The sequence below is a fragment of the Ostrinia furnacalis genome, unplaced genomic scaffold (assembly GCF_004193835.3).
Source record: "Ostrinia furnacalis isolate ACB-3 unplaced genomic scaffold, ASM419383v2 OfSCF2350, whole genome shotgun sequence".
Lineage (NCBI taxonomy): Eukaryota > Metazoa > Arthropoda > Insecta > Lepidoptera > Crambidae > Ostrinia > Ostrinia furnacalis.
This window is the reverse complement of record NW_021132589.1, coordinates 40,546-63,563: the sequence shown is the minus strand read 5'-3', so window position 1 is coordinate 63,563 and position 23,018 is coordinate 40,546. Positions and strand designations below refer to the sequence as shown.

The 23,018-nt window shown below is 38.1% G+C and overlaps 4 protein-coding genes across 5 annotated transcripts in view; 3 read left to right on the top strand and 1 right to left on the bottom strand.

Annotated features, from left to right (window-relative positions):
* Wnt10 (Wnt oncogene analog 10) overlaps positions 1–1,609 on the top strand; it is a 28,664-nt gene extending 27,055 nt beyond the window's left edge. The window contains exons 4-6 of the mRNA XM_028307822.1: positions 240–371; positions 866–987; positions 1,280–1,609. Of these exons, the coding sequence (XP_028163623.1) occupies positions 240–371; positions 866–987; positions 1,280–1,514 (489 nt within the window). The 3' untranslated portion in view covers positions 1,515–1,609. The remainder of the gene's footprint in view (positions 1–239; positions 372–865; positions 988–1,279) is intronic.
* Positions 1,610–4,718: 3,109 nt separating this feature from the next.
* On the top strand, positions 4,719–13,116 carry ninaC (STKc_myosinIII_N_like and MYSc_Myo21 domain-containing protein ninaC). Its single transcript, XM_028307821.1, has 16 exons — positions 4,719–4,778; positions 5,087–5,412; positions 5,627–5,731; positions 7,366–7,745; positions 7,819–7,909; positions 7,982–8,263; positions 8,344–8,732; positions 8,805–9,353; positions 9,428–9,720; positions 9,787–10,085; positions 10,176–10,465; positions 10,539–10,792; positions 10,868–10,936; positions 11,035–11,219; positions 11,290–11,489; positions 11,575–13,116. Exons 2-16 carry the CDS (start codon positions 5,122–5,124, stop codon positions 12,440–12,442), a joined length of 4,545 nt encoding a protein of 1,514 aa, XP_028163622.1. The 5' UTR covers positions 4,719–4,778; positions 5,087–5,121; the 3' UTR covers positions 12,443–13,116.
* A 3,272-nt stretch (positions 13,117–16,388) lies between these two features.
* Positions 16,389–19,263, bottom strand: LOC114355140 (zinc finger protein 131). Its single transcript, XM_028307826.1, has 6 exons — positions 18,990–19,263; positions 18,710–18,901; positions 18,342–18,491; positions 17,402–17,783; positions 17,210–17,324; positions 16,389–16,723 (listed from the first exon to the last, which is right to left on the bottom strand). Exons 1-6 carry the CDS (start codon positions 19,170–19,172, stop codon positions 16,510–16,512), a joined length of 1,236 nt encoding a protein of 411 aa, XP_028163627.1. The 5' UTR covers positions 19,173–19,263; the 3' UTR covers positions 16,389–16,509.
* On the top strand, positions 18,896–23,018 carry LOC114355141 (lipase 3). 2 transcript variants are annotated; one of them, XM_028307829.1, is made up of 5 exons: positions 18,896–18,941; positions 20,381–20,582; positions 21,182–21,543; positions 21,834–21,992; positions 22,585–22,997. In XM_028307829.1, exons 2-5 carry the CDS (start codon positions 20,456–20,458, stop codon positions 22,963–22,965), a joined length of 1,029 nt encoding a protein of 342 aa, XP_028163630.1. In that variant the 5' UTR covers positions 18,896–18,941; positions 20,381–20,455; the 3' UTR covers positions 22,966–22,997. The 2 variants fall into 2 exon arrangements, with proteins under 2 accessions (XP_028163630.1, XP_028163628.1); XM_028307827.1 differs by lacking the exon at positions 18,896–18,941 and adding an exon at positions 20,037–20,178 and having other exon boundaries at positions 22,585–23,018.

Sequence of the window (23,018 nt, the reverse complement as noted above, 5' to 3'; positions counted from 1 at the left end):
CGATGTGCGTAAAATCGTAATGCCGTAGTGGCTCTTAAATGTAGTTCAAGAACATTATGACCGATATGAACGTTATAATTTTAAAATATACTTTAAGAAAATGATACGTTAAGATACACAGCACACTGGATAAGGCCAATGATACCCTTCAAAATGTCACTTTTGCACACCATTCAAACCTTCATGCTACTTACCTTGAAACTACTTGATGTCCTCATCCCATTCATATTCTCTCGCAGATCCTGTCATCCCAGATGGAAGTACGCTGCAAGTGTCACGGTCTGTCGGGCAGCTGCCAACTCCGGACCTGCTGGAGAGCCACTCCTGACTTCAGGGTCGTCGCGTCTACCATAAAGAGGCAGTATAGAAAGGTAGGTTTTTTAAAAAGAGTTCGTCATTTTATTGCATAAATCACATACTTATATTCCCGAACGAAGAGACCCCTTAATAATGGAAAATGGCTAGGACAAAGAAGAAGACTAATATTCCCGCTAACCCCTCCAGCTAAGCTAAGGCTGAGTTGCACCACCTAATTTGACAGTAACTATAACACTATCCGGTGTATTTTGTTTGGAGTTTAACAGATTTTTGACGTTCGTCAAGTTAAAGTAAGATGGTGCAACCCAGCCTATATTTTTTATAGATACTATTGTAAACCCTTGATAGAGGCTGACAATGGTGCCTGAATTTCTCGAGCTGCTTCTTCTTAGTACTGGCACTACTGGCCCATTTACTGTCCCAAAGCAATGGTAGAGTTAGAGTAATACGGAAGTGAAAAAGTGCCTATTTGCATTGCTCCAATAGGTAAAAAGAATTGTATAAAATAGTAGAGTATTATTATTTACTAACCTTTTTTATGTTAAAGGCTCTCATGGTGGCCCAAGAGGAACTCAACAACGGACTGTCAGTACTAAGAGGCCGGCCTCGAGGGAGGAGGAAGAGCCGAGCAAAGCCAGCGCCGAAGACTAGCTTACTGTTCTTTGAAAAGTAAGTATTATATTTATATCACTTTTGAATTGCCGTTAATTTGTAAAACATGACAACTTGACAACTAAACAAAGAAGTTTCAGCAGAAGTTTCGTCACAAGTCTCAGCAAAAATAAATTTTGTTTTAAATGACTCTACATCGAAATATATCTCCACAAACCTTAACTCAGTAACCTAGCTCTTTTTGACCTTGTCCATTGTCGACAGTGATATAGATGAAAAAGAACAGGTGTAGTGCGTCAATCAATAAAACCTAATAAATACACACCTGAATTCCCATCTTACCTTTCAGATCCCCAAGTTTCTGCGACGCGGATCCAAAGACCGATTCAGCGGGCACATCAGGTCGGGTCTGCCGTATGGGCAGGACCTCTCGTGCTGGTTCCTGCGACCTCCTCTGCTGTGGGCGAGGACACGCACTCCTGAGGAAGTCCAGCATCAAGCCCTGCAACTGTACCTTCCACTGGTGCTGCAGGGTCGACTGCCAGAGGTGTAAAGACGAGAAGTGGATCGCGGTCTGTAAATAGGCTGATTGATGCATTGGATGAGAAAATGTTATCTAAAAGGTTTACACAGTTTCTAAAAGTTCGACCTCTCAAAGAAGAACTGAAATCTAACTAGAAATAAGAAAGATCAAGGGTTTTTTTATCTGGAATTAATGACGTCACATAACACGCTTCCATACTATGCCATATGGGGCAAGACCTCTCGCGCCGGTTCTTGCGACCTCCTCTGCTGTGGGCGAGGACACGCACTCCTGAGGAAGTCCAGCATCAAGCCCAGCAACTGCACCTTCCACTGGTGCTGCAGGGTCGACTGCCAGAGGTGTAAAGACGAGAAGTGGATCGCGGTCTGTAAATAGGCTGATTGATGCATTGGATGAGAAAATGTTATTCTCGTTCAAATTAGGAATATGCAGTTTTGATCTTTATAAAAGAAATACTGAATGAGGTAGAAATAAAAACTATTTTAGCGTCTAAACGCCATGTGCGAAATTAGCTAAGCGTGATGTCATATCACATAAACATACTAACTAGTATGGGACGATTTGTGTTGTTTCAACGTGAAAAATAAAGTCATGAGATTACTAAACATCGTGGATCGAAACGTCTTAAATATCACTAGAGATTTTTGAAAAAGAAAGGCGCTGGATGGTTTGATAATGCCAAGACTTAAGTAATTTGAAGAAATCATATAAACTGCATATTCCCTAATCCCTATTTTGAAGGTGGTGATGGTGATGATGAAATTTTGAAGGCAATACGAGAATCGAATATAGGTTTCTTTGAAGGGCTCCCCAAAAAAGGCGTTCGATGAATGTTTAACCAAATCTATTATTATCTAATACTCCTATTGCCATTTGCTTAGACAAATTGTATAAAAGTAATGTAGGTTAGTTCGATATTGACGATCAGTATTAATGTTAAGCAAAAATACTTAAGTAAGTAACTTCCATGAATTTTGTAAATATATTAACATTCCAATTTACTCTACATTCCCAGTGCCGTGATATTTATTGACTTTACTATTTATTCTAATTTTAAGGTCCTTTAAATGTCAGTACATTTTGTAAGAAAGTAATAAATTAATAATAAAATACGATAGTTTTTCACTTACCAATGCATTCAAATACTTATTACAAACAAGGAACATATGTTTTGTAAAGCGACAGCCCTATTTCTGTAAAATATCATAGACAGAAGCTTCTTTGTGTAAATAATTTCATTCAAGTATCGCGATAAAAAGATTCGGCAAAAAGCAACATCAAAGATCACCCAAGTAGCAGAAGCGACATCTGAATGAGTTCTTGGCAATTATCCGGTTATTTCCGGTTAATTTGCCCACTCGACTCGAGAGCCCTCTGCATCCAACGCGTTTTTGTAAACAAACTGCCTAAACATTGATGTGAATGGATTTTTTTGGAGTTAAGAGATTATGATACTTTTTGAATGGCTCTTATTGAGACTTTGATGTATTCTCAGATCAATATTATGAGAATAGTCGCTTACTATTCAAAGCTTAGTTACTCTAAACAAACTGAAATTGAAAATGGTAGAGCCGCTGATCAACATAAATGTTTAACTAATGAAAGTGATTAATTAATCAATAATAATTATTATTGTTTAGTCCTCGTAAGTATTAACAATATTAACTTGCAGCATTAAAACAATAGGAGCAAGTAAATAGTAAGTACTCGTTAATAATACCTACCTAAAGTTTTAATACATCACTGTATGAATGAACAACGAATGCATGTTCTCTCTTTCATGAGTAGGCAATACAAGAAAAGGATGGGAATTATTTTCTAAAACTTGACATTCTTTGAGAGGATTACAGCGCGAAGTGATGACTTAATAGAGTGCGCTATTGTTGCGAGCACAACATTGTTGCAGAAAAAACGGTCATGAGCGAGCATGAAACGTACCGAGAGATCCGTACAACATCAACCGTTTTCGTACCGCAATACATACCTTATAATATTAATTAAATAATAACTACTCTAACAATATAATAATGAGTGATCCAGAGCAATTAAACTTCAGGCCTTTTCTTGTCTAGTGCCTAAGGGTGTTTTGAAACAGTTGCTTTACAGAACTGAACATTCTGTGAAAGAAATATGCTTAAAACAGGACAGGCAGACAAAATACTTGTGTTAAATACTGACTGTTAAGTTAAACATTTTGAATTTGCATTTATATTATTTGTAATTTCGCCTCTTTTTTACTTCCATGGCTTTTGCTATGATAAAGTTCAAAATACATACATGAAATTTTACACTTACATTTTTTTTTTTTCGAGACAAAAGGAAAAATTAAAACAGTGGACTTAACTAGGTACATGAGTAATTGAAATAAATCAAGCAGAGTATTTAAGTACCAAAACCACATGGTAGAGTCGATTCATAACAAAATCCCATCACAAGATATTAACAAGGAACCCTAATATCAGAACAGTGCCTTCAGTTATTACGCACGGTTGATTGAAGACCTGCAATGGGGATCTTCTATTCTTGTACTGTTTTTGCGAGCAAACAGGAAAAGGTGATGCCGAAACGAATCGATTTCAAGTGTTTGGAGTTAAGTATGTTTCGTCACGCATCGCAAGCATTTGACGTTTTATATGACAGTGTTCTGACAACTTAATAACTGCAGAAATCGATCAGCAAATCGATTGAGCTGTCAATATTTGGAAACCGATCGCAGTTGGTGACAATGAATGCTAGTCACTGAGGTAGGTAAGATATCAGATTGGGCTGACAAAATTTTAATCCATTTGACATCTAACATTTACCTCATCTTTCCAAATTGCATAATTTCAGATAGAGCTAACCGACAGTAGCGGTTGGATTTTCCAAATCAGGAAACTTCTGTTCTTATGTCGCACCAAAAACTTTTTAGTTTTTAATAAAAATGAAAATAGATAAAAAGGCTTACGGACGAAAACTACTGCTCAAACACCTTCAAGTGGTGATAAAGCCGAATCCCCGCATGTGCTACTCGTATAAAACAAATCGCATCTTATATATGACGTAAACAATCTGAATAAACCCCTATCACCAATTTAGAGCTAAGCCAATCAACCGCATTGGCACTAATTACTCCGCACGTGACCCCAATTAAGTTGTTTCCAAGGCGGGCGCAAGGTCGTACGCATTACCTAATAGTATTAGAGGATTAGTGATGTGCTCCTAATTCCCGAAGCCCGTGCACTTGTGCGGGATCGCAGCGAGAGCCGCCACTCGCCCTCGCGGCGCGGGACCAGTGCGGTCTCGTCGGAGGAGCTCGGGAAAGGTAAGTTTTATATTCTAACTTAACTAATATTGCCAGCAATTTGTAGACGTGTGAACAAAATAAACATTCTGAAAACAAAACCATAAGAAAATACAAAAATAGGGATCTAGCAATTAAACTGAAATATTATAATCAACGTTATAATAAAAAGATTAAAGACGACGACAAAATAGATGATAGAATTTTACTTAATAAATGAACTTTGTCCAAATCGGAAATCTCTTAGTGAATTCGCTGAACGTGTTCACAAACACTCACAATGGACAAATGTACCGTAAGTTATCTTTGAGTAACAAAATTTTCCACAGATTTACTTTCACAACTGCCTACTCAACCAGGCAAGATGAAGGACGGCCTGAACATAGCAACGCTGCCCAGCCCTCTGGACCGGTATACCCTGGACACCAAGCTTGGTTCGGGCATATTCGGAGAGGTCTTCAGGGCCTCCGACACCCAAGCAGCTGGAAAAGCAGTGGCAGTCAAAGTCCAGACGTACACGGATGACACCGAAATCCACATCCAGAAAGAATATAAGATTCTAAGGGACTTCACGAAACATCCCAATTTGATTGATTTTTATGGTGTGTTCTGCGAAAAGTCGGAGGGGGTGAAGAAGATATGGTTCGTTTTGGAGGTAAGCATTGTACAGTTCTAGTTTTCTAAAGATTTAACTTTATTTTATGTACTTTTAAAGTTATAGATAGGTATAACTGGAATTATTTGAATACCGAAACGTGAGAAGGCCGATGTGAACAAGTTTTCCATTTATTTGTTAATTTTTTATCGTTTGTACAAAAGTGAGCTCATTTAGATTCCGCCGCATCAATTTAACTACATTGTGTTTTCAGTTGTGCGAGTTCGGATCTGTCATCGACATTGTCAGAAAGCTACACGCGACCGACAGAAGAATGTCCGAGGAACACATCGCTTACATTCTCAAATATACGATCAAGGTGAGTCCATATTCGACTGACTATAAACATGTCCCTCGTCACATTCAAGCCGAGATGGCTGTTTATAAAACAAAGGGGCTGCCAGTCCACCTTTCAACCGCAGAATCAATTGGTGGATACTTTGAATGCAAACTCGCAAACTCAATTGTTCTCGGATCCTGCGATTCCGCTGCCCTTGTGACGTGGAATAAAATATTACCCGACGAATGTCCACGTACGTTGAAATACTATCTAGGGCCATTACTTAAAATGCACGCCGCTTTATTTGATGTGATTCGCGACGGAACAGTCGAACTTGTCGCTGCGAATGTCGGTGGCGTCCGAGCGCAGCGCCGCGGCCCCCCATCGCGGCGCATCGCTCAATTATCGTAAATAATGCTCGCACACACAAGATATACGGACCTCGCGCGCAGTAGCCAAACATCTCTAAACTCCTGCGCATCATCACAAAAACCCTCTTACTCCAACGACTTTAAGACCCGAATCGTATGCGTCACGGCAACCTCATAGGCTTTTAAGAGCAAACGGTCCGGATAAATGCGTATTATCTTTATGCAAGCCACTTGCCTCACAATACCGGTGCTCCGTCCTTTTCGTTCGGCAGATCTTCCACGCATATCTATCGATGTTGCATCTCGTAAGCTACAATCAGAGACAGCTTAGTGATGTTAGGATAATCGATAAAGATCTTATCGACAAAAAAGTTTATAATGAACACTTAAAAGCATTGAGTTGTACATTATGATAAAAATACTGCGATAATATTAACTACTTTGGCACATACAAATAAATACATTATAATTATAACTTTAATTGTGTTTTTCATAGTTATTGAACAAATTACAATAACAAAATCCTAATCAATTGGTAGAATAAGATGTCTATTAATCTTCTCTGTGTATTTTCAACTAACGTTATCTACTGAGAAATTATCTAATCCTCCAGGCGCTACATTACACGTTTTTTCACATTTCATTTCGTCGACAACTCTTTGAAAACCTTTGCAAATTAAATGTGTCAACATCAACAAAAACGACATCTGTCCGACAACGAACGTCCCTAAAAACTAAACGTCCGTAATGAACGCATTAAACACACTGATATATCAGCCGGCGGAGCGCCCAGACAGCTGCGACGGCGCAGATACGTATGCAAATGGTCCCCAATGAATCTCGGGGGCGTGGACCATTGAGTGACACTGACGCGGCTATCGCGACCGACTTCAGGGTCCCACGTATCACTAAGTATCCAAGCAAATTAAATTTTATCTTTTTAAATGACAAACAACACTATTATTTTTATTGGTTCAGGAATCTCATAATTGGTTTTGCAGTCTCTTTGTTTTTAGATGCTTATTGCATTGGAAAATATGTTTAAAAGAGCTGGTCTTAAACAGGAAAAGTCTCATTAGAGTCAAATAAAAAAAATGTTTTTAAGCATTAGCATAACATGCCACAAATATCGATATAATGTGACAGCCTATCATAAATACATACTTCAAGTAGGGTTCCCAATATACGTAGGACTCTTAACCCCCGAACCATTCTGGGGAGGCGGTCACTCCATCACTCCGTCAACGCGTTGACTCCCGCTATTGGTTCGATAAATCCATCTCACGTCCGCATTTATTCTAGGGCCTCGTGTACCTGCACGAGAATAAAGTGATCCATCGGAACGTGCGGTGCAGCAATATTCTGATCACGAAGGACGGCGAAGTGAAGCTGACTGATTTCGGGCTGTCATCCAAGTTGAATGGGACGCTCGATAAAAGTAACACGAACGTCGGCTCGCCCAGCTGGATGGCTCCTGAGGTAGTGACGTGCGGCGATGACGGATACGGGAACCGAGCTGATGTATGGGCCTTGGGGATAACGGCTATAGAAATGACAGACGCGAAGGCTCCGTTTCAAGATATGCACCCGACTAGAGCACTATTTCAAATCGTCAGGAATCCACCGCCTGGAATCGGAAAGGCTTCAATGTGGTCTAATGATATAAATGACTTTGTAACTGAGTAAGTAGTAGTAATTTATATTCTGGTAATTAAGTTTCCTAATTGTGGAAATACTTATGAAATGTTTGTTTAGGTGCTTAGAAAAAAATCCAGAACATCGCCCCTATATGGTGGAACTGGAAGAGCATCCTTTCATACAATCAGTTCCTGAAAATGATTACCACGTAAGTGAATAAGTAATTTTTAATACATAAGATAATTATAAGACAGTTTATACTATTTGTATGATGTTACAGCTTACGACGGAATTGAAAAAGTTGGCACTAGATTTGAAATCAACAGAAGGTTTACCAAAAAAACCAGAGAGAATAATTAAGAACAGCCTTTTGACGACTGAAGGCGTTACCGAACCGGAAACGATGCAGGTCGAAGATTTAGCGGCTTTAGAACACCTAACCGAAGAAAATATTCTTGCTGAACTGCAAACCAAATTGGCCAAAGGATCATTTACATCATTCGTCGGCGATATTCTTCTAATACTTAACCCGAATACAAATGATAACATTTATAACAAAGAAGTAAGTAGAGATTTCCAAATCATATTTACTAGGACTTACAAGATAAGTCAAGTTAATGAATTCATTATTTTGATTTACAGTATCATAGAAAGTACGAATGCAAATCAAGATCAGATAACGAGCCGCATATCTTTGCCGTAGCTGATAGTGCTTACCAGGATGCCCTACATCACAACGAACCACAACACATAGTATTTTCTGGAGAAAGCAAGTCTGGGAAAACCACAAACATGAATCATGCTTTATCACATCTGACACATTTGGGCGCTATGAAAAATAACACAGCTGAAAGAATTCAGAAAGCAGCAAAAGTTATACAATCGTCCCTTAGTGCTGCAACTCCTATAAATGCAAATTCAACGAGAGCAATCTTACAAATCCAAGTAACGTATGGCAGTTCAGGAAAATTAAGTGGCGCCATATTTTGGCTTTATCAGCTTGAGAAGTGGCGTGTGTCGTCTACAGACATGTAAATATCAAACAAATATTAATAAATTTCTATAATTTTATCATATCTATTACAAAATTAGGTCTGTTTCAGGTCTCATGCCAACTTCAATCTACTATACTATTTTTACGATGCGATGGAAGCTGCGAATCGCTTGGACGAATTAAATCTCGAAAAAAATCGGAAACACCGATATTTAAGAATATTAGATGAACCAACAAAAGGAACAAAAGGTGTTCGAGAAACTCCACTAGAGAATGTTGAAAGCTACAAGGAATTTATTGATAACCTGAAAGTACTAGATTGGGAAGAAGAAGACATAACATTTCTAGAAACTGTCCTGGCGGCTATTCTTATACTCGGAAATGTAAGATTCAAAGACGGCAAAAGTGGATCTGCTGAAATTGAAAATCTGGATGAAGCTAAGAAAGTAGCCAAGCTGCTATCTCTTGAAGAAGTGAAATTTCTTTGGGCTCTCTTAAATTACTGCTTGATAGAAAGTGGGACTGCGGTAAAGAGGAAACATTCTACTGACGAAGCCAGAGATGCTAGGGACACATTAGCGGGAACTCTATACAAAAGACTAATCGATTGGATGATTAACCTAATTAATTCGAAGTTATCATTCATGAGATCAGTATTGTAAGTAATGCACAATAGTTTTATGATATTCTACTATTTTCATCTGTATTTTAACTTCCCTTTTTGCATTACAGTGGCGACAAATTTTCAGTGAGTCTATTAGACATGTTTGGCTTCGAATGCTACCACAGAAATCGTATAGAGCAATTAATCGTTAATACAACAAACGAACAAATACAGTTCCTGTATAATCAGCGGATATTCGCTTGGGAAATGCAAGAAACAGCTGAAGAAGATATCCCTGTTGTGTCATTGCATTTTTATGATAATAAGAACTCGGTAGACCAGCTCATGGGCAGACCTTTGGGTCTGTTTTACATACTAGACGAAGCAAGCCGAACGGGCAGTGGACAGGAGTTTATAATGAGTATGTTCAACTTAAGTACGATTTAGAGAAAATGGTATTAGGTACTAATTTATTTTTATCTCTCAGGCACAATCAGAACCACTTGTAAAGGACCATACATAAAACTATCTGGAAGTCATGAATTCAGTGTGGCACATTACACTGGAAAAGTAAACTATGACGCAAGAGAGATGGCTGACAAAAACAAGGATTTCTTACCCCCGGAGATGATTGAGACGATGAGGGCTTCAACAAACATCACGGTTCAGCAGCTGTTCAGGAACAAACTGACGAAAACTGGGAACTTGACTGTATCTTCAGCTCAACCAAAAGTAGCGGTGGTGAGGTCCAAATCTGAAAAGGAAATGGAAAACATTAAGACAAGGGTAATAAGTCCTAATAAAGTGCACTTAGTCCTAATAAATGAAGTAGATAAATATTATTTTGCAGAATAGTAATCATAAAATTATTTACAGAAATACAATACAGTATCAAAAGGGCAATACTCACAAGTGCACAGGATGCGAACGGCCGCAGCCACATACAGGGCTACCAGTCTTGAGATCCTGAAGCAGCTTTCGATTGGCCCAGGGAGTGGGGGCACACACTACGTTCGATGTATCAGAGCAGATCTAAATGATAACCCTAGAGGATTTCAGACTGAAGTCATTAGGCAGCAGTTGAGGGCTTTAGCTATTCTGGACACTGCTAAGGCTCGACAAAGCGGATATTCTTCTCGGATACCTTTTGCTGAATTTATTAGAAGGTTCGAAATATTTTTAAACATAATTTAACTTATCCTATCCTATAAGCACCATAATGAGTATTAAACCTTACAGGTACCGTTTCCTAGCATTCGATTTTGACGAAAATGTGGAAGTCACCAAAGATAACTGCAGACTGCTTTTGATACGTCTCAAAATGGAAGGATGGGTCTTAGGAAAATCGAAAGTTTTCCTGAAATATTACAATGAAGAATTCTTGGCTAGGTTATACGAAACCCAGGTCAAAAAAATCGTCAAAGTACAATGCATGATGCGAGCATTTTTGGCAAGAAGAAAAGCAAAGAAAGACAAGGCCAAAGCTGTACACAGTAAGTAGTATTTTCAGAAAGTAAAAAAACTGAAACTCGACGAGTTTTTCCTAAAACTTTTTGATTATTTTTTAGTCAAAGAACTAAAGAAACAACAATCGATGAACGTGACTGAAGATGAAGCTGCTCTACTTATCCAAAAAGGTACTTTTATATATTTTAAATGTATATTATGTTGGTCTAATGTTGAATCATCTACTCAATTTAGGATTCTAAGTAATAACCATTCGTTACAATTCCAGCCTACCGTGGATACATAGTAAGAAAGGCGTACGGACCACTCATCAAATCTACAGGGCAGATTGATGAAGAAACGGCGACATTTCTAAAACGATTCGCCATGAAATGGAAGAGTAGATCCATTTTCCAAGTCCTGTTACAGTACAGAGCTGTACGCTATCAGGATTTAGTTCATTTCTCACAACAGGTAAATCGGCAATAAACAATAACTTGGAATCTATTATAATAGTGTCATCTATATTGTCCTAACTTTTTAGGTACACATCTACAACCAAGCAATGCTAGAGGCTCTGCTCAACACAAGTGCATCAGTTTTGTTAGACCGCGTAGATCCTCAAGCCAAGGAAGCGGATTTTCTTGGTTCAGGTCCACCTACGGTTTGGAAATTGCCCTTCCGGATTGACCAGTTACAATATTACGATACCTCGTACATGTGCGACCCATCGGCAAAAAGCACGTGAGTAACATTTTTAATTTATCTTCCATTTTTACCATGACTTCCTTATGTGAGCAGCTTTAAACGAATTCTCATTTTATTTTAGTGACACATTCGCAAGTCAATACGATTCTGACCACGAGCAGTGGGATGAGCCGTTGAAACGGCGATTCAGTTCAGCACAAACTGAGCCCATAAAGATGTCTACAAGCACACAGACGCTCATCGCTGTGCCGTTCTGCAGAGACCCAACACAGCCGGTGCCCAAGTTACCGCCAGACGAGCCCGCGCCTCCTATCCCAAAGGCTGCTGGCAAAGACATGGGAAATCGCCCAGCCGTTTATAAAAAGAAGCCAGCATATGCCCCACCAAATTTCTACCAACCACCAGTCCCCTGGTCGGGAGTACGAGACGACAACGATATCTTAGAGAACACATCCGGAAATCTTCGGAAGACAAGTTACAGTCGAAGTCTTTACGCGATAGACGCACCAGAAATGAATCCTATAGAAGAGCTGCAGGCAATGGCGAAATCAACGAGCGACATGAATGATGATGACCCTCCATTTAATTTCCAAGCAATGCTCAAGAAGACTCCTAGAAATCGAGCTTCGATGAAGCGATCTGGCGAGACTGACAATGGTATTTTGGAGGACCGGATTCCGAGATATACCTCGCCTTATCCAAGAATTGCACCGTCTCCGGTTGCCCATGTTTCACCAGCTGTTGCGGGTAGAACAACACCAGCATCAGGCAAAGCAACGCCCACAGGGAAGAAAAGTCCTGCGCCGCCGCCGCCTCGGCCTATGAGCAGAGAACTAATCAGAAAAGACTCAAAGGAACTCATTATGGCCGCTTTGAAGAAGAGAGACTCCAAAACGGACCTACTGTGCACTGTTGTGGATAACTTGGAGAGTGAGAAAGTCGAGTTGGCGCCCGGTATCACAGTGGAAGGTATAGTAACGGACTTGTAAAATGCAAACCCAAACATGTTTTTGTAAAAAATATATTTAATCTCCATTGTACTGGAAGTCCGCATACATTTTATTTTTAATATTATGGCGTTATATTAAATTTTTTTGACAGTTAAGTTTTTAAAGCCACATGGTTTACATAAGTCATAAGATTTTGTTATGTTATGAATGAGATAATTAATACCTAATTGTTTTAAATCTCAATAGAGTTAAGTATATTAAATACAAAGTAAACCTTAAAGCGAATTATGGCGTATTATAAAAATATACACACAGTGTTACTTAAATATACATCTTAGGGCTCATCACGTTATAAAAAATATATTTATTTTAAAACTTGCTTATTCCTAAACTTATTTTATAAATTGCTTTGGTAACTTATTATAATTACTTATTGTTAAAAACTGGTCGACAGTATCTGTGGAAATGTATGGTTAAAGCTATTTAAAGGTGGGTGTTTAAATTCATATTTACAGAAGATGAAGGAAGAATTGTTTTAAGAATATTGATCGAAAAATACTCACACTGGGATAGTTTTTTTTATGAAAGCTCTCACATTTATAGAATGTGAGGTACTAATAGCAAACGCTTCGTGTGTTTTGTTGATAAACAGTGTTTTATTACAACACCCACCTAGCTGATAGAAGTGCTCATAATATGGTATATTACCAGTTTGACAGCAAATATAACCTTGTAAGGACAGAACGGTATTTCTATCGGGTGTTTAAGGATGAGCGATGCCAAATGCAAGGGCGTCCGCGGAAGAGCTTCTTGACATACCCTTACGAGCATGTCAAAATAAATGCTGTGAAAGCCTATTGACGCAGTGGCTTAATAATGGATTTGTTCTTGTTGTATTGTTGTTGTTGTTGATTGTACTTATTTTGTGAATAAAGTGTTTATATTTATATTCATAATTCATATTGACTGACGACAAGGGTCATATTTGCTGTCGGGAAATTAAAGACCCAGACTTGTGTAACGTGCAATGTAATTTGTCGTGAAATGTAACGCAGTGTGGAAGAAACTAAGTGCGAACTCTGTATCTACGTGAACTGTTACTTTAGTTGGAACTAGTACCCAAACTAACACGTAACATGTTACATGACACATCTTAATACTACCGTATTGACACACTAGTCAGTTTACATTCTTTTTGTGGTCTGTCAAAGCATCTCTTTAATATTTTTTGTCAAAGACCAGCTACAAGGTCATTTTCAAAGATAGAGTTGTGTACTTTTTGTAAAGTTGTACCTTGGAAAAAATGGTTAGCGCTACCAAATTCACGTTCATTACACGCTACGTTACATAACACTTTGAAAAAGTTTACATCCAGCTTAATATGTAAAAGTGAAAATTCATGTAAGTTACATATTATTATGTATATGTAGTATATGAAGCTCGTGGATTATTTGTACAGTTTGATATGTGTCTCATACGAAATTTTGTTTGACGACAATGTATTGTTAAATATTATATCGTTATACGTTGAGCTGACGCAATCTCAGTACTTAAATCTACTCAATGTACGGACGACGGCACACCAAGCTAAACATTGTGGCATCTTATGTAATCGTAATAAGTGCGATTTTGGAACGAATATTTATGTAAAGGTAAAGATTGATGTGCTGGCGACCGTCCATAGGGCTCTCGCTCACGGCGACTTACGAAACGCGCGACAGCATCGCTATTTACGCGCGTTAGTCGCATTTGCAACGCACTACAGAAGTGATGCCAACGCGCTACTGCATCGCTACTAACGCGCGTTAGTCGCATTTGCAACGCACTACAGAAGTGATGCCAACGCGCTACTGCATCGCTACTAACGCGCGTTAGTCGCATTTGCAACGCACTACAGAAGTGATGCCAACGCGCTACTGCATCGCTACTAACGCGCGTTAGTCGCATTTGCAACGCACTACAGAAGTGATGCCAACGCGCTACTGCATCGCTACTAACGCGCGTTAGTCGCATTTGCAACGCACTACAGAAGTGATGCCAACGCGCTACTGCATCGCTACTAACGCGCGTTAGTCGCATTTGCAACGCACTACAGAAGTGATGCCAACGCGCTACTGCATCGCTACTAACGCGCGTTAGTCGCATTTGCAACGCACTACAGAAGTGATGCCAACGCGCTACTGCATCGCTACTAACGCGCGTTAGTCGCATTTGCAACGCACTACAGAAGTGATGCCAACGCGCTACTGCATCGCTACTAACGCGCGTTAGTCGCATTTGCAACGCACTACAGAAGTGATGCCAACGCGCTACTGCATCGCTACTAACGCGCGTTAGTCGCATTTGCAACGCACTACAGAAGTGATGCCAACGCGCTACAACTAACGCGTTACAGAAACGGGACTGCATCGCTACAAAAAGTCGCCGTGGGCGAGGGCCCTTATTATGTTCAATCACAAAGTTTCAACTGCCTTACCTTACGTCGTATTATTGCTTCAGAACAATACAAAAATATTAATATAATAAATGTTTTAAATATGCCAATTTCTTTTTTATTTTCTCCATTATTCTTAAGTTAATCTCGACATTATAGTTTTTTAAATATTTTAATTTTTATAATTATAAAATACTGTCCAAATATTATGCTTTTTCAAACTCTTTTTAGCACTTCAAAATCACATCCTATATTTATTGCCAAATCTAATAATTGACTTACAGCTAATTCTTTAAATCTAAAAGCATACGAAAATATTAATATTTTTTAATCTTAAGCTCTAATTTTTCAGTCAAAATTACTTCAACTCTTGCACACGTTTTTTAAATGTTATAAAAATACCAAACTTCTAAAATCAAAGCATAGGGTTTTCCATGCAATGGTGAAATTAATCAGATTCCTTAAACATCAAGTTCTTTTTCCAATGAAATAGAAATAGTGACTATTAATCAATTCCAAAAATGTTAGAATCGTTTTAAAAACTACATTCTTAATTATTTCACTGTGGTATTGGTTCAGGGAAAAATATATTTATTTTTAATTTTATCTTATTTATTACCATACAGACAAAGTCGTCGTAAAATAAGACAATAAACCATACTAACTAAATCACGTAGACACTGACAAAAATTAGTAAAACTTGACTTATTCCATTGAGATCATTATTTACAAAGAATTTAAAAAGCCACTGTAACATAACAAAATTAATTTTGATGAATCCCTTGGGACGTGTAAAAGAGATTTTTAAAAGCTTACTTAAAAAATAAATGACTTTTATTACTTTCTATGACTTGTTCTTGATTTCATAACCATTTACGAAAAAAAATATCTGTAGTAACTTTTTTTGGTATCTTACAGCGGCTAAAACTTATAAAAATATTCACGTTCTTATACCAGTTCTTATAAATTATTATGTCAACTGGCACATTTTCTCAATAATAAGTAGATCTAACTTAAACACAAAATAAGTGTCGAATAAAACAAGTGTTTACTGACCTTTTTTGTATAATGCCGGTACTGGCCGTTATGATTATGTATAAAATAAAACATATAAAACAATACATCTATATTGTTGAGTTAATACTTTTTCGCTTGAAAGCAGAGAATAAAGAATCGTTCAAACGTGGATATAGTCTAGAATCATTATCAAGATAGTGAAGGAAGTGATCTATAAAGATTAATCTCATTGTCATTTTAAAATTTAGGCCTGTCCAGAACAAGCAGTATTTAAAAACGGATATTACTTTTATTTCAATATCAATTATGATAATGTATTAGAACATTATGGCATCAACTTTGATTTGCACACGTAAGTACTGGCGAAGTGGCGACACTGACCACTCGCAATGAAATGTTGCTTTTTTTTTTTTATTAATGCTAAATGGACCTGGTCATTTTCATTTTACCAGAAAGTAAATGTTAAATCTGGCAATCGTTTTTTAAACATCTTTGAATCACGATTTAAATTAAGTAGTATAAATGTTAACGTTACTTACTCATCATCATCTTAATAAGCAGTTTTGGCTTAGCCAAAACCTGTTGCAATCGTGTAAATGTACCTCAAAAAATCCATACAAAAGGTACGGATAAATACTAAATATCATCAAAAACCTCAATTCTTCTCACTCACAGCAGTCTCGTTCATGCCCACTTGTCCCAGCAGCTGGGCCACGCTGGGCTCGTGTAGTGTAAGGACCGCGTGGGCTTCCACCATGACCACGAGCGAGTTGCGTGCTTCTTCGTGCGCGACGCCGTGCGCGCGAGTCGCGTGCGCGTACCACGCGCCCGTAGATGGCAGCACTGCTACGCACCATTTGCATGACAGTCTGTGGTAAAAAGAAAAAAAGTAATAAATAGGCGGTGTTCTGGCTGCCAGTATTCATTGCACGAGTCTGTGGTAAAAAGTAAAAATCAAAAAAGTTAAATAGAGGCATTTTATCACTGTCAGCATATAATATTTTTCTGTTGGTTATACTCCAGAATCAAAAATTATTATCAAGATGCAGTTCACTGCTAGGTTCTGCTAATGTCAAAAAGGATAATCCCATGTTGTTTTCTACTAGGATGTGGTCTATAATAAGTACACATATGCTGAAAAGAGGTCTCCAAACGAGAACCACAATTTTAATTGACTTCTGAAGGTCTTTTACAGGTTTATTCCGCGCCTGTCGACCTTGTGTTTGCTCGACCTTGTGTTTCCTCTGCCACATGAGTTTATTCGTATTAGTTTTATTCCCATAATATTTCAACAATAACAGTTTATGTAAAAAATCTTTACAAAAACGGTTTAATAGAAGTGCTTATGTACTAACCTATTTGTTAAATGCCTGGACTTCACATGTCTTCGCCTATAGCCCCAGCTGTTGTAGATGCGTGGACAAAACGGACACGGAAACGAGGGGTTAGCATAGCATGTATTATTCTTATCTGAAAACAACCATAAATTATTATTACTATCATATTCATTTTAAAAAAATACTTGAATAGTAGTGATCAATTTGTACCTTTGCAGATATGCGCATCATTAGACACAGAATTCAAATTTTCAGTTGTGATGCTCAGAGATTCTACGATAGTCCCACTTTGTAAAACCGTTTCAACTTCTTTGTCAATTTCAATGGATTCCTTGTCTTCATCGATTATATCAAGGCTAGTTTTATCATTAGCAACGTTCAGACAAGGTTGAGTGCTGCTCACTTCGTTGATCCATTTCTTTACGCTATTATCAATGGAACCGGTACACGGTGATTTACCGGTCAAACTTTCTGGACTTATGGAATATTTCTTTTCTGTGTCCTCTAGTAATGCAATGTCTGTGTCGTTTGTGTTTTCGCCTGAATAATCTGTCAATGGCGAATCTATGGGCTCCACTTTAGGGACTATAACCTGAAATTAAGGGAAATTGTTTTAATTTATGACCAATGTGAACATGTCACTTAAAATATATCCTACTAATATTATAAATGGGAAAGTTTGGATGTTTGTTACTCTTTCACGCAAAAACTACTGAATGGATTTTGATGAAACTTTACTGTATTATTGTGTACTAGCTTTCCGCCCGCGGCTTCGCCCGCGTGGAATTTTGTCTGTCACAGAAAAACTTTATCGCGCGCGTCCCTGTTTCAAAAACCGGGATAAAAACTATCCTATGTTCTTTCCCGGGACTCAAACTATCTCTATGCCAAATTTCATCAAAATCGGTTGCGAGATTTAAGCGGGAAAGCGTAACAGACAGACAGACAGACAGACAGACAGAGTTACTTTCGCATTTATAATATTAGTTGGGATAACCCCGAATAACATAATAATAGGCTATAATTTATGACGCGGCAAAAGCTAGTTACTAATAATAAATGAAAATGAAGGAATTTATGACTGCATATTATTGAGATTTGTATCCTAATAAAACAATACAGATAAGACTTATTACTTGTCCATACTTACATAGCTTTTGGCCGGGTCTACAACGCTGACGCTTGAGTTGACCACGGTTTCAGGCTTGGGCGGACTAGTGAGCTTCTTGCATTTGTTCGTATTATTGTTGTCTTCATGCTCACTCTTCTTCCGTTTCTTTGTTTGAGTCGTAGTTGTTTTCTGAAAAACATTATGTCATCGCCTATTATTTTGGAATAGAGTGCTTTGGATCTTGAAAAGGTTCACTTGAATTCATTGAAGATCTATTTCATGAAGAGTCATAGCCACAATCAATAAACATTATGAGATTCAGTGAACTTTTAATCTTACTCTATGACTTCAGACCAACATTATCTAAATAAACGCTGAATTATTGAAAATAAAAAGCTGCACTTTACCTCATCCTCCTTGCCAGCATCATAGCCCCGGGACAAGCCACAGATCCTCAATGTTTCTGCTGTTTTCAAAAGCACTGGCAGGAATTCCTCAGTCACGTTGACCTCCCCGTTGTACATAAACGTCAACAGTGTTTTCAGAGAGGCCGTGTTGATGTCATGAAGTACTATAATTGGATCTTTGTGGGGGTTTTGCTGCAAAAAATGAGTGGGCGTTACGAACATATCTGACGAGGTAATAACACTTTTGTAGCTTTATTTAATATATTTAAGGGATACTCACTTGAAATATACTCCTAAAAACAATACTATTTGCAGATAATATCACTTTATGAGCCTTAAAACTCTGTCCATCCGATACTAACGTTACATCGGACAAGCCTTCGTCTTTATACAACTCTTTCACGTTTAACAATATGTTATTTTGATACCCGTTCCATTTTAAACTTATTTCTTGATTTGCCATAGTTATTTGTTATAAAAACATACAGGATAATTGACAAAAAGCAAATAAAAATGAAAAACACAAAGTCGAAGACGCGAAATTGGTTTGACAGTTTGACAAGCAACCAATAACTTTTTTTTAGTGATCTGGTTTTGCATTTTTTGAGCCAATTCGAAAATATTTTTATAAGATAAAAAGTTATTTAATTTTATAACACATTAAATTATGATCTTTTTTATTAGTGTTTAACTATAGTTATTTTCTGATATTTTTGTGAATAATAATTAATAGATCTGCTTAGTTAGCTCCATCTATTGGATTAAATATTATTTAAATCGTACCATGCTCTTGTTGGTTCAACATTGATACATCAACATTTTTCTAAGTTGCGATAGATGGCGCAAACAATACATTATAACGACCCACTCCGCCAGACCAGAGGTTGCAGGTTCGATCCCCGGACAATACTTGAACATTTTTTCTATAAAAGATTAAAGTTGAACTGTTGAAGCGAGGCTATTTATTTCCAATAAGCGTAAAAAATTCCCCATATTGGGCGGTGACTGGTTTCCAGGGCCACGCAGGTAAGCAGTAAGTAGGATTCAAACCCACGACAGCCAACTGGGCGAGTTCAAAAATCCAAAAATGATTGTGCTGTCATCTTTTTGGCCACATTTGGTATCACGAACTAGGTATTTGACGCTGACTGTACCTTGCCATCATCTAGCAAAGCAATCGGCCGTCAAATAAATCCGATAGATAAACTTCTGTAAAACTATAACATAATCTATTATCTATCACGGTGAAGAAGGTCTCTCTTATCTTCAAGCTAGCTCTTACAAAACTATTGTTCCCGTGCTCAGTCATTAGCCCATCCATGCAAGGAGTTGCTGGCTCTTCAATATCAGGCAAAATGTTCTCCGCATCACAAATAAAGCTTATCTCAATCTTGAGTCTGATAACCTTCATAAACGCAGACTTGAGATCGACTGATAGCAGCTTGCTTGAAGATGCACATTTGGACACCGTGAGTAATAAACGCAATGTAGTAACTACAATGTAGGTACCTAAACCTTCAAGTATATTGACAATACTAAAGGTATTAAACTACCATTCCATGTTTTCAACGAAACTATTTTATCAAATATTGGGGGCAAATGAAATAAATACAGGGTGGTAACACTAGTTCACCACCAAATAATTAACATCCATTTCACTCTCCCATCTAGTTCTCCATCGTAAGAAAGTATGGTTATCACTGCGAGATCCACCGCGTCTACACGGAAGACGAATACGTTCTGGAGATGCACCGGATCCCGTATGACAAGGACTGCGCCAACCCTGGTGACCCTCGGCCGGTGGTGTTCCTGATGCACGGACTGCTATCTTCTTCAGCAGAGTGGATTATCATGGGTCCCGGGAAAGGTTTAGGTGAGATTTTTCAAAAAAACATATTTCATTCATTTTGTAGTGCAGTTCTATTTCTTTTCAAAAATAAAGGAATGTTTTCTTTGAGTAAAATTTTCTATCTATAGTATTAAGAGTACTTTCCCTCCAGGTGGCATTACAAAATTCCACTCTGTATAGATTGTGATTAGGTACCTAGTTGCTCTGTATGTAGATAAGAGCTATTGATAAAATTAAATAATAGGTTCAGGTAAGCTTGTAGATTTTGTAGATTTGAAACTGTTCGAAATGGCGTAGGTATGTACCTACGTATTTCTTTCTTACTGAATTAATTTTATATGGTAGAGTTCAAATTGCCGGCCACTATCGACTCCCGTATGAGGGAAAAAGTCCCACATTTTTTATCTGTAATAATATTGCGCTACCACATTCATCAAACGATATTGACTTACCCCCTTACTAATAAAAAGTTATACAGTTGTTGAACACTGGTTTAACATTTCTATACAACGTCACTTTAAAACACTGTTCAACGAGCGTATAAGTTTTATTATTAAGGGGGTTAGTATCAGCGTATTATGTTTTGATTTGTGTGTTTTTCTATTAAACGGGGTTATTTTCAGCATACATTCTGTCCGAAGCCGGCTACGACGTATGGATGGGCAACGTCAGAGGAAACACGTACTCCCGAAGCCACATGACCCTGAATCCCTCTTCGTCCTCCTTCTGGAAGTATAGCTGGCACGAGATCGGTTACTACGATCTGCCAGCTATGATCGATTACGTCATAGAAGAGACTGGAGTTCCTAAAATCCATTACGTTGGATTCTCTCAAGGAACGACCACTTTTTGGGTGATGGCGTCAACGCGACCAGAGTATAACGATAAGATTCTCACCATGCAAGCGCTGGCGCCGGTGGCTTACCTAAACAACGCCAAGAGCCCACTCGTAAAGGCCATCGCACCGTTCACCAACTCGTTAGAAGTAAGTTATCTTTTGATTAGACAATCGTAATCGCTGTCAATGGACATGGATTAGCTTGAGGTCAAATCGTGTGTAAATAAACAGTAGCTGGTATTGAAACTGTAAACCACATAGTACTATTAACTAACAATGTTATAATGTTAACTAGGAAAATTGTTGTTTCCTCTACATTGTTGGTATTTGATTATAATTTCGTTGTAGTCCAAAAATAAACAATGCGTCAATAAATTACTATCGTATCCTCAATGTCATAAACAATCAAATTAAATTCACTTTACAAAATGTTTCAGCGTCTCTTCAAAATTTTGGGAACCAATGAAATTTTACCAAATGGAAAAGTCAACGAACTGGCAGGACAGTCCATTTGCTTGGAAGAAGCAATTACTCAAGTTCTTTGCACCAACCTTTTGTTCCTTATTTGCGGATATAATGAAGAACAATTGAATTCTGTGAGTTATAAAACGATTTTATTTCATAATAATCTATCCTACACAGTTTAGTCTGTCTCTCTTCTAATAAAGTAACTCATCTTCAAACTTCTATTTTATTTTGATTAATTGCATTATCCTTCACTGGTTGAGTTTTGTTGACGGTCAATTTCTGAGAGGAGTTGGGATTAGTCCCATACATCTAACTTAGCAATCTCACGCGAAATGTTTCGAAACTTGGTGTTAGCCAAAACTGATGGGAAAAACAATATAAACAAATAGCATTTATTAGCACTACTAATTTTCTACACTTTAGAGCAGTGGTTCTTAACTTAACCTTTAAGTCACGAGGAACTATTTTACCAAATGTCTTTCTTGTCAGGGACTACTTTTATTTTTTCAAAATCCTATGAAAGGGGAGGTCGATTTCTCGCCCGTGGTGCGTCGTTTTTTGCGTTGTGTTGACTGGACTCATCACGTCACCTCACTTGTTTATTACGAGTCTTCGTGGACCACTTGGAATGCCTCCAGGGACCACCAGTGGTCCGCGGACCACCGATTAAGAACCACTGCTTTAGAGAAAAAACCTATAAAGAATTTATCAATGTTCCAGACAATGGTCCCACTGATCGTCGGGCACACGCCTGCCGGCGCGTCAACCAGACAGATTGTCCACTTCGGCCAACTCTACAACTCCAAGAAGTTCGTCCAGTTTGACCACGGCCTAATAACCAACAAAATCAAATACGGTACTTTCAAACCACCCGCGTACAACTTAGACGCCATTCGAGCACCCGTATTCCTACACTACTCCGACAACGACTGGCTGGCAGCACCAGAGGATGTCGACAGACTGTCAAAAGAAATAAAAACTGTCATCGGGAAATACAGGGTACCACTGGCCAAATTCAACCACATCGATTTTGTATTCGCGATCGACGCAAAGAAGCTGATATACGACCGTTTGATGAACATCATGGAAAAGTTCAATTAATAAAAGATCTTTATGTTTAATTATAAATATGTAATCAACACTTTATGACAATA

Bases quoted from the DNA above. Each gene is read 5' to 3' on its own strand.
- ninaC (XM_028307821.1), top strand. From the start codon at position 5,122: ATGAAGGACGGCCTGAACATAGCAACGCTGCCCAGCCCTCTGGACCGG. The intron at 7,910-7,981 runs GTAAGTGAATAA...ATGATGTTACAG, and splicing joins TTCCTGAAAATGATTACCAC to CTTACGACGGAATTGAAAAA. The intron at 8,733-8,804 runs GTAAATATCAAA...GGTCTGTTTCAG, and splicing joins CGTGTGTCGTCTACAGACAT to GTCTCATGCCAACTTCAATC.
- LOC114355140 (XM_028307826.1), bottom strand. From the start codon at position 19,172: ATGGCAAATCAAGAAATAAGTTTAAAATGGAACGGGTATCAAAATAAC. The intron at 17,784-18,341 runs GTAAGTATGGAC...CCTTAATTTCAG, and splicing joins TAGACCCGGCCAAAAGCTAT to GTTATAGTCCCTAAAGTGGA. The intron at 17,325-17,401 runs GTACAAATTGAT...GGTTGTTTTCAG, and splicing joins TGATGCGCATATCTGCAAAG to ATAAGAATAATACATGCTAT.
- LOC114355141 (XM_028307827.1), top strand. From the start codon at position 20,065: ATGTTCTCCGCATCACAAATAAAGCTTATCTCAATCTTGAGTCTGATA. The intron at 20,179-20,380 runs GTGAGTAATAAA...TCTCCCATCTAG, and splicing joins AAGATGCACATTTGGACACC to TTCTCCATCGTAAGAAAGTA. The intron at 20,583-21,181 runs GTGAGATTTTTC...GGTTATTTTCAG, and splicing joins GGGTCCCGGGAAAGGTTTAG to CATACATTCTGTCCGAAGCC.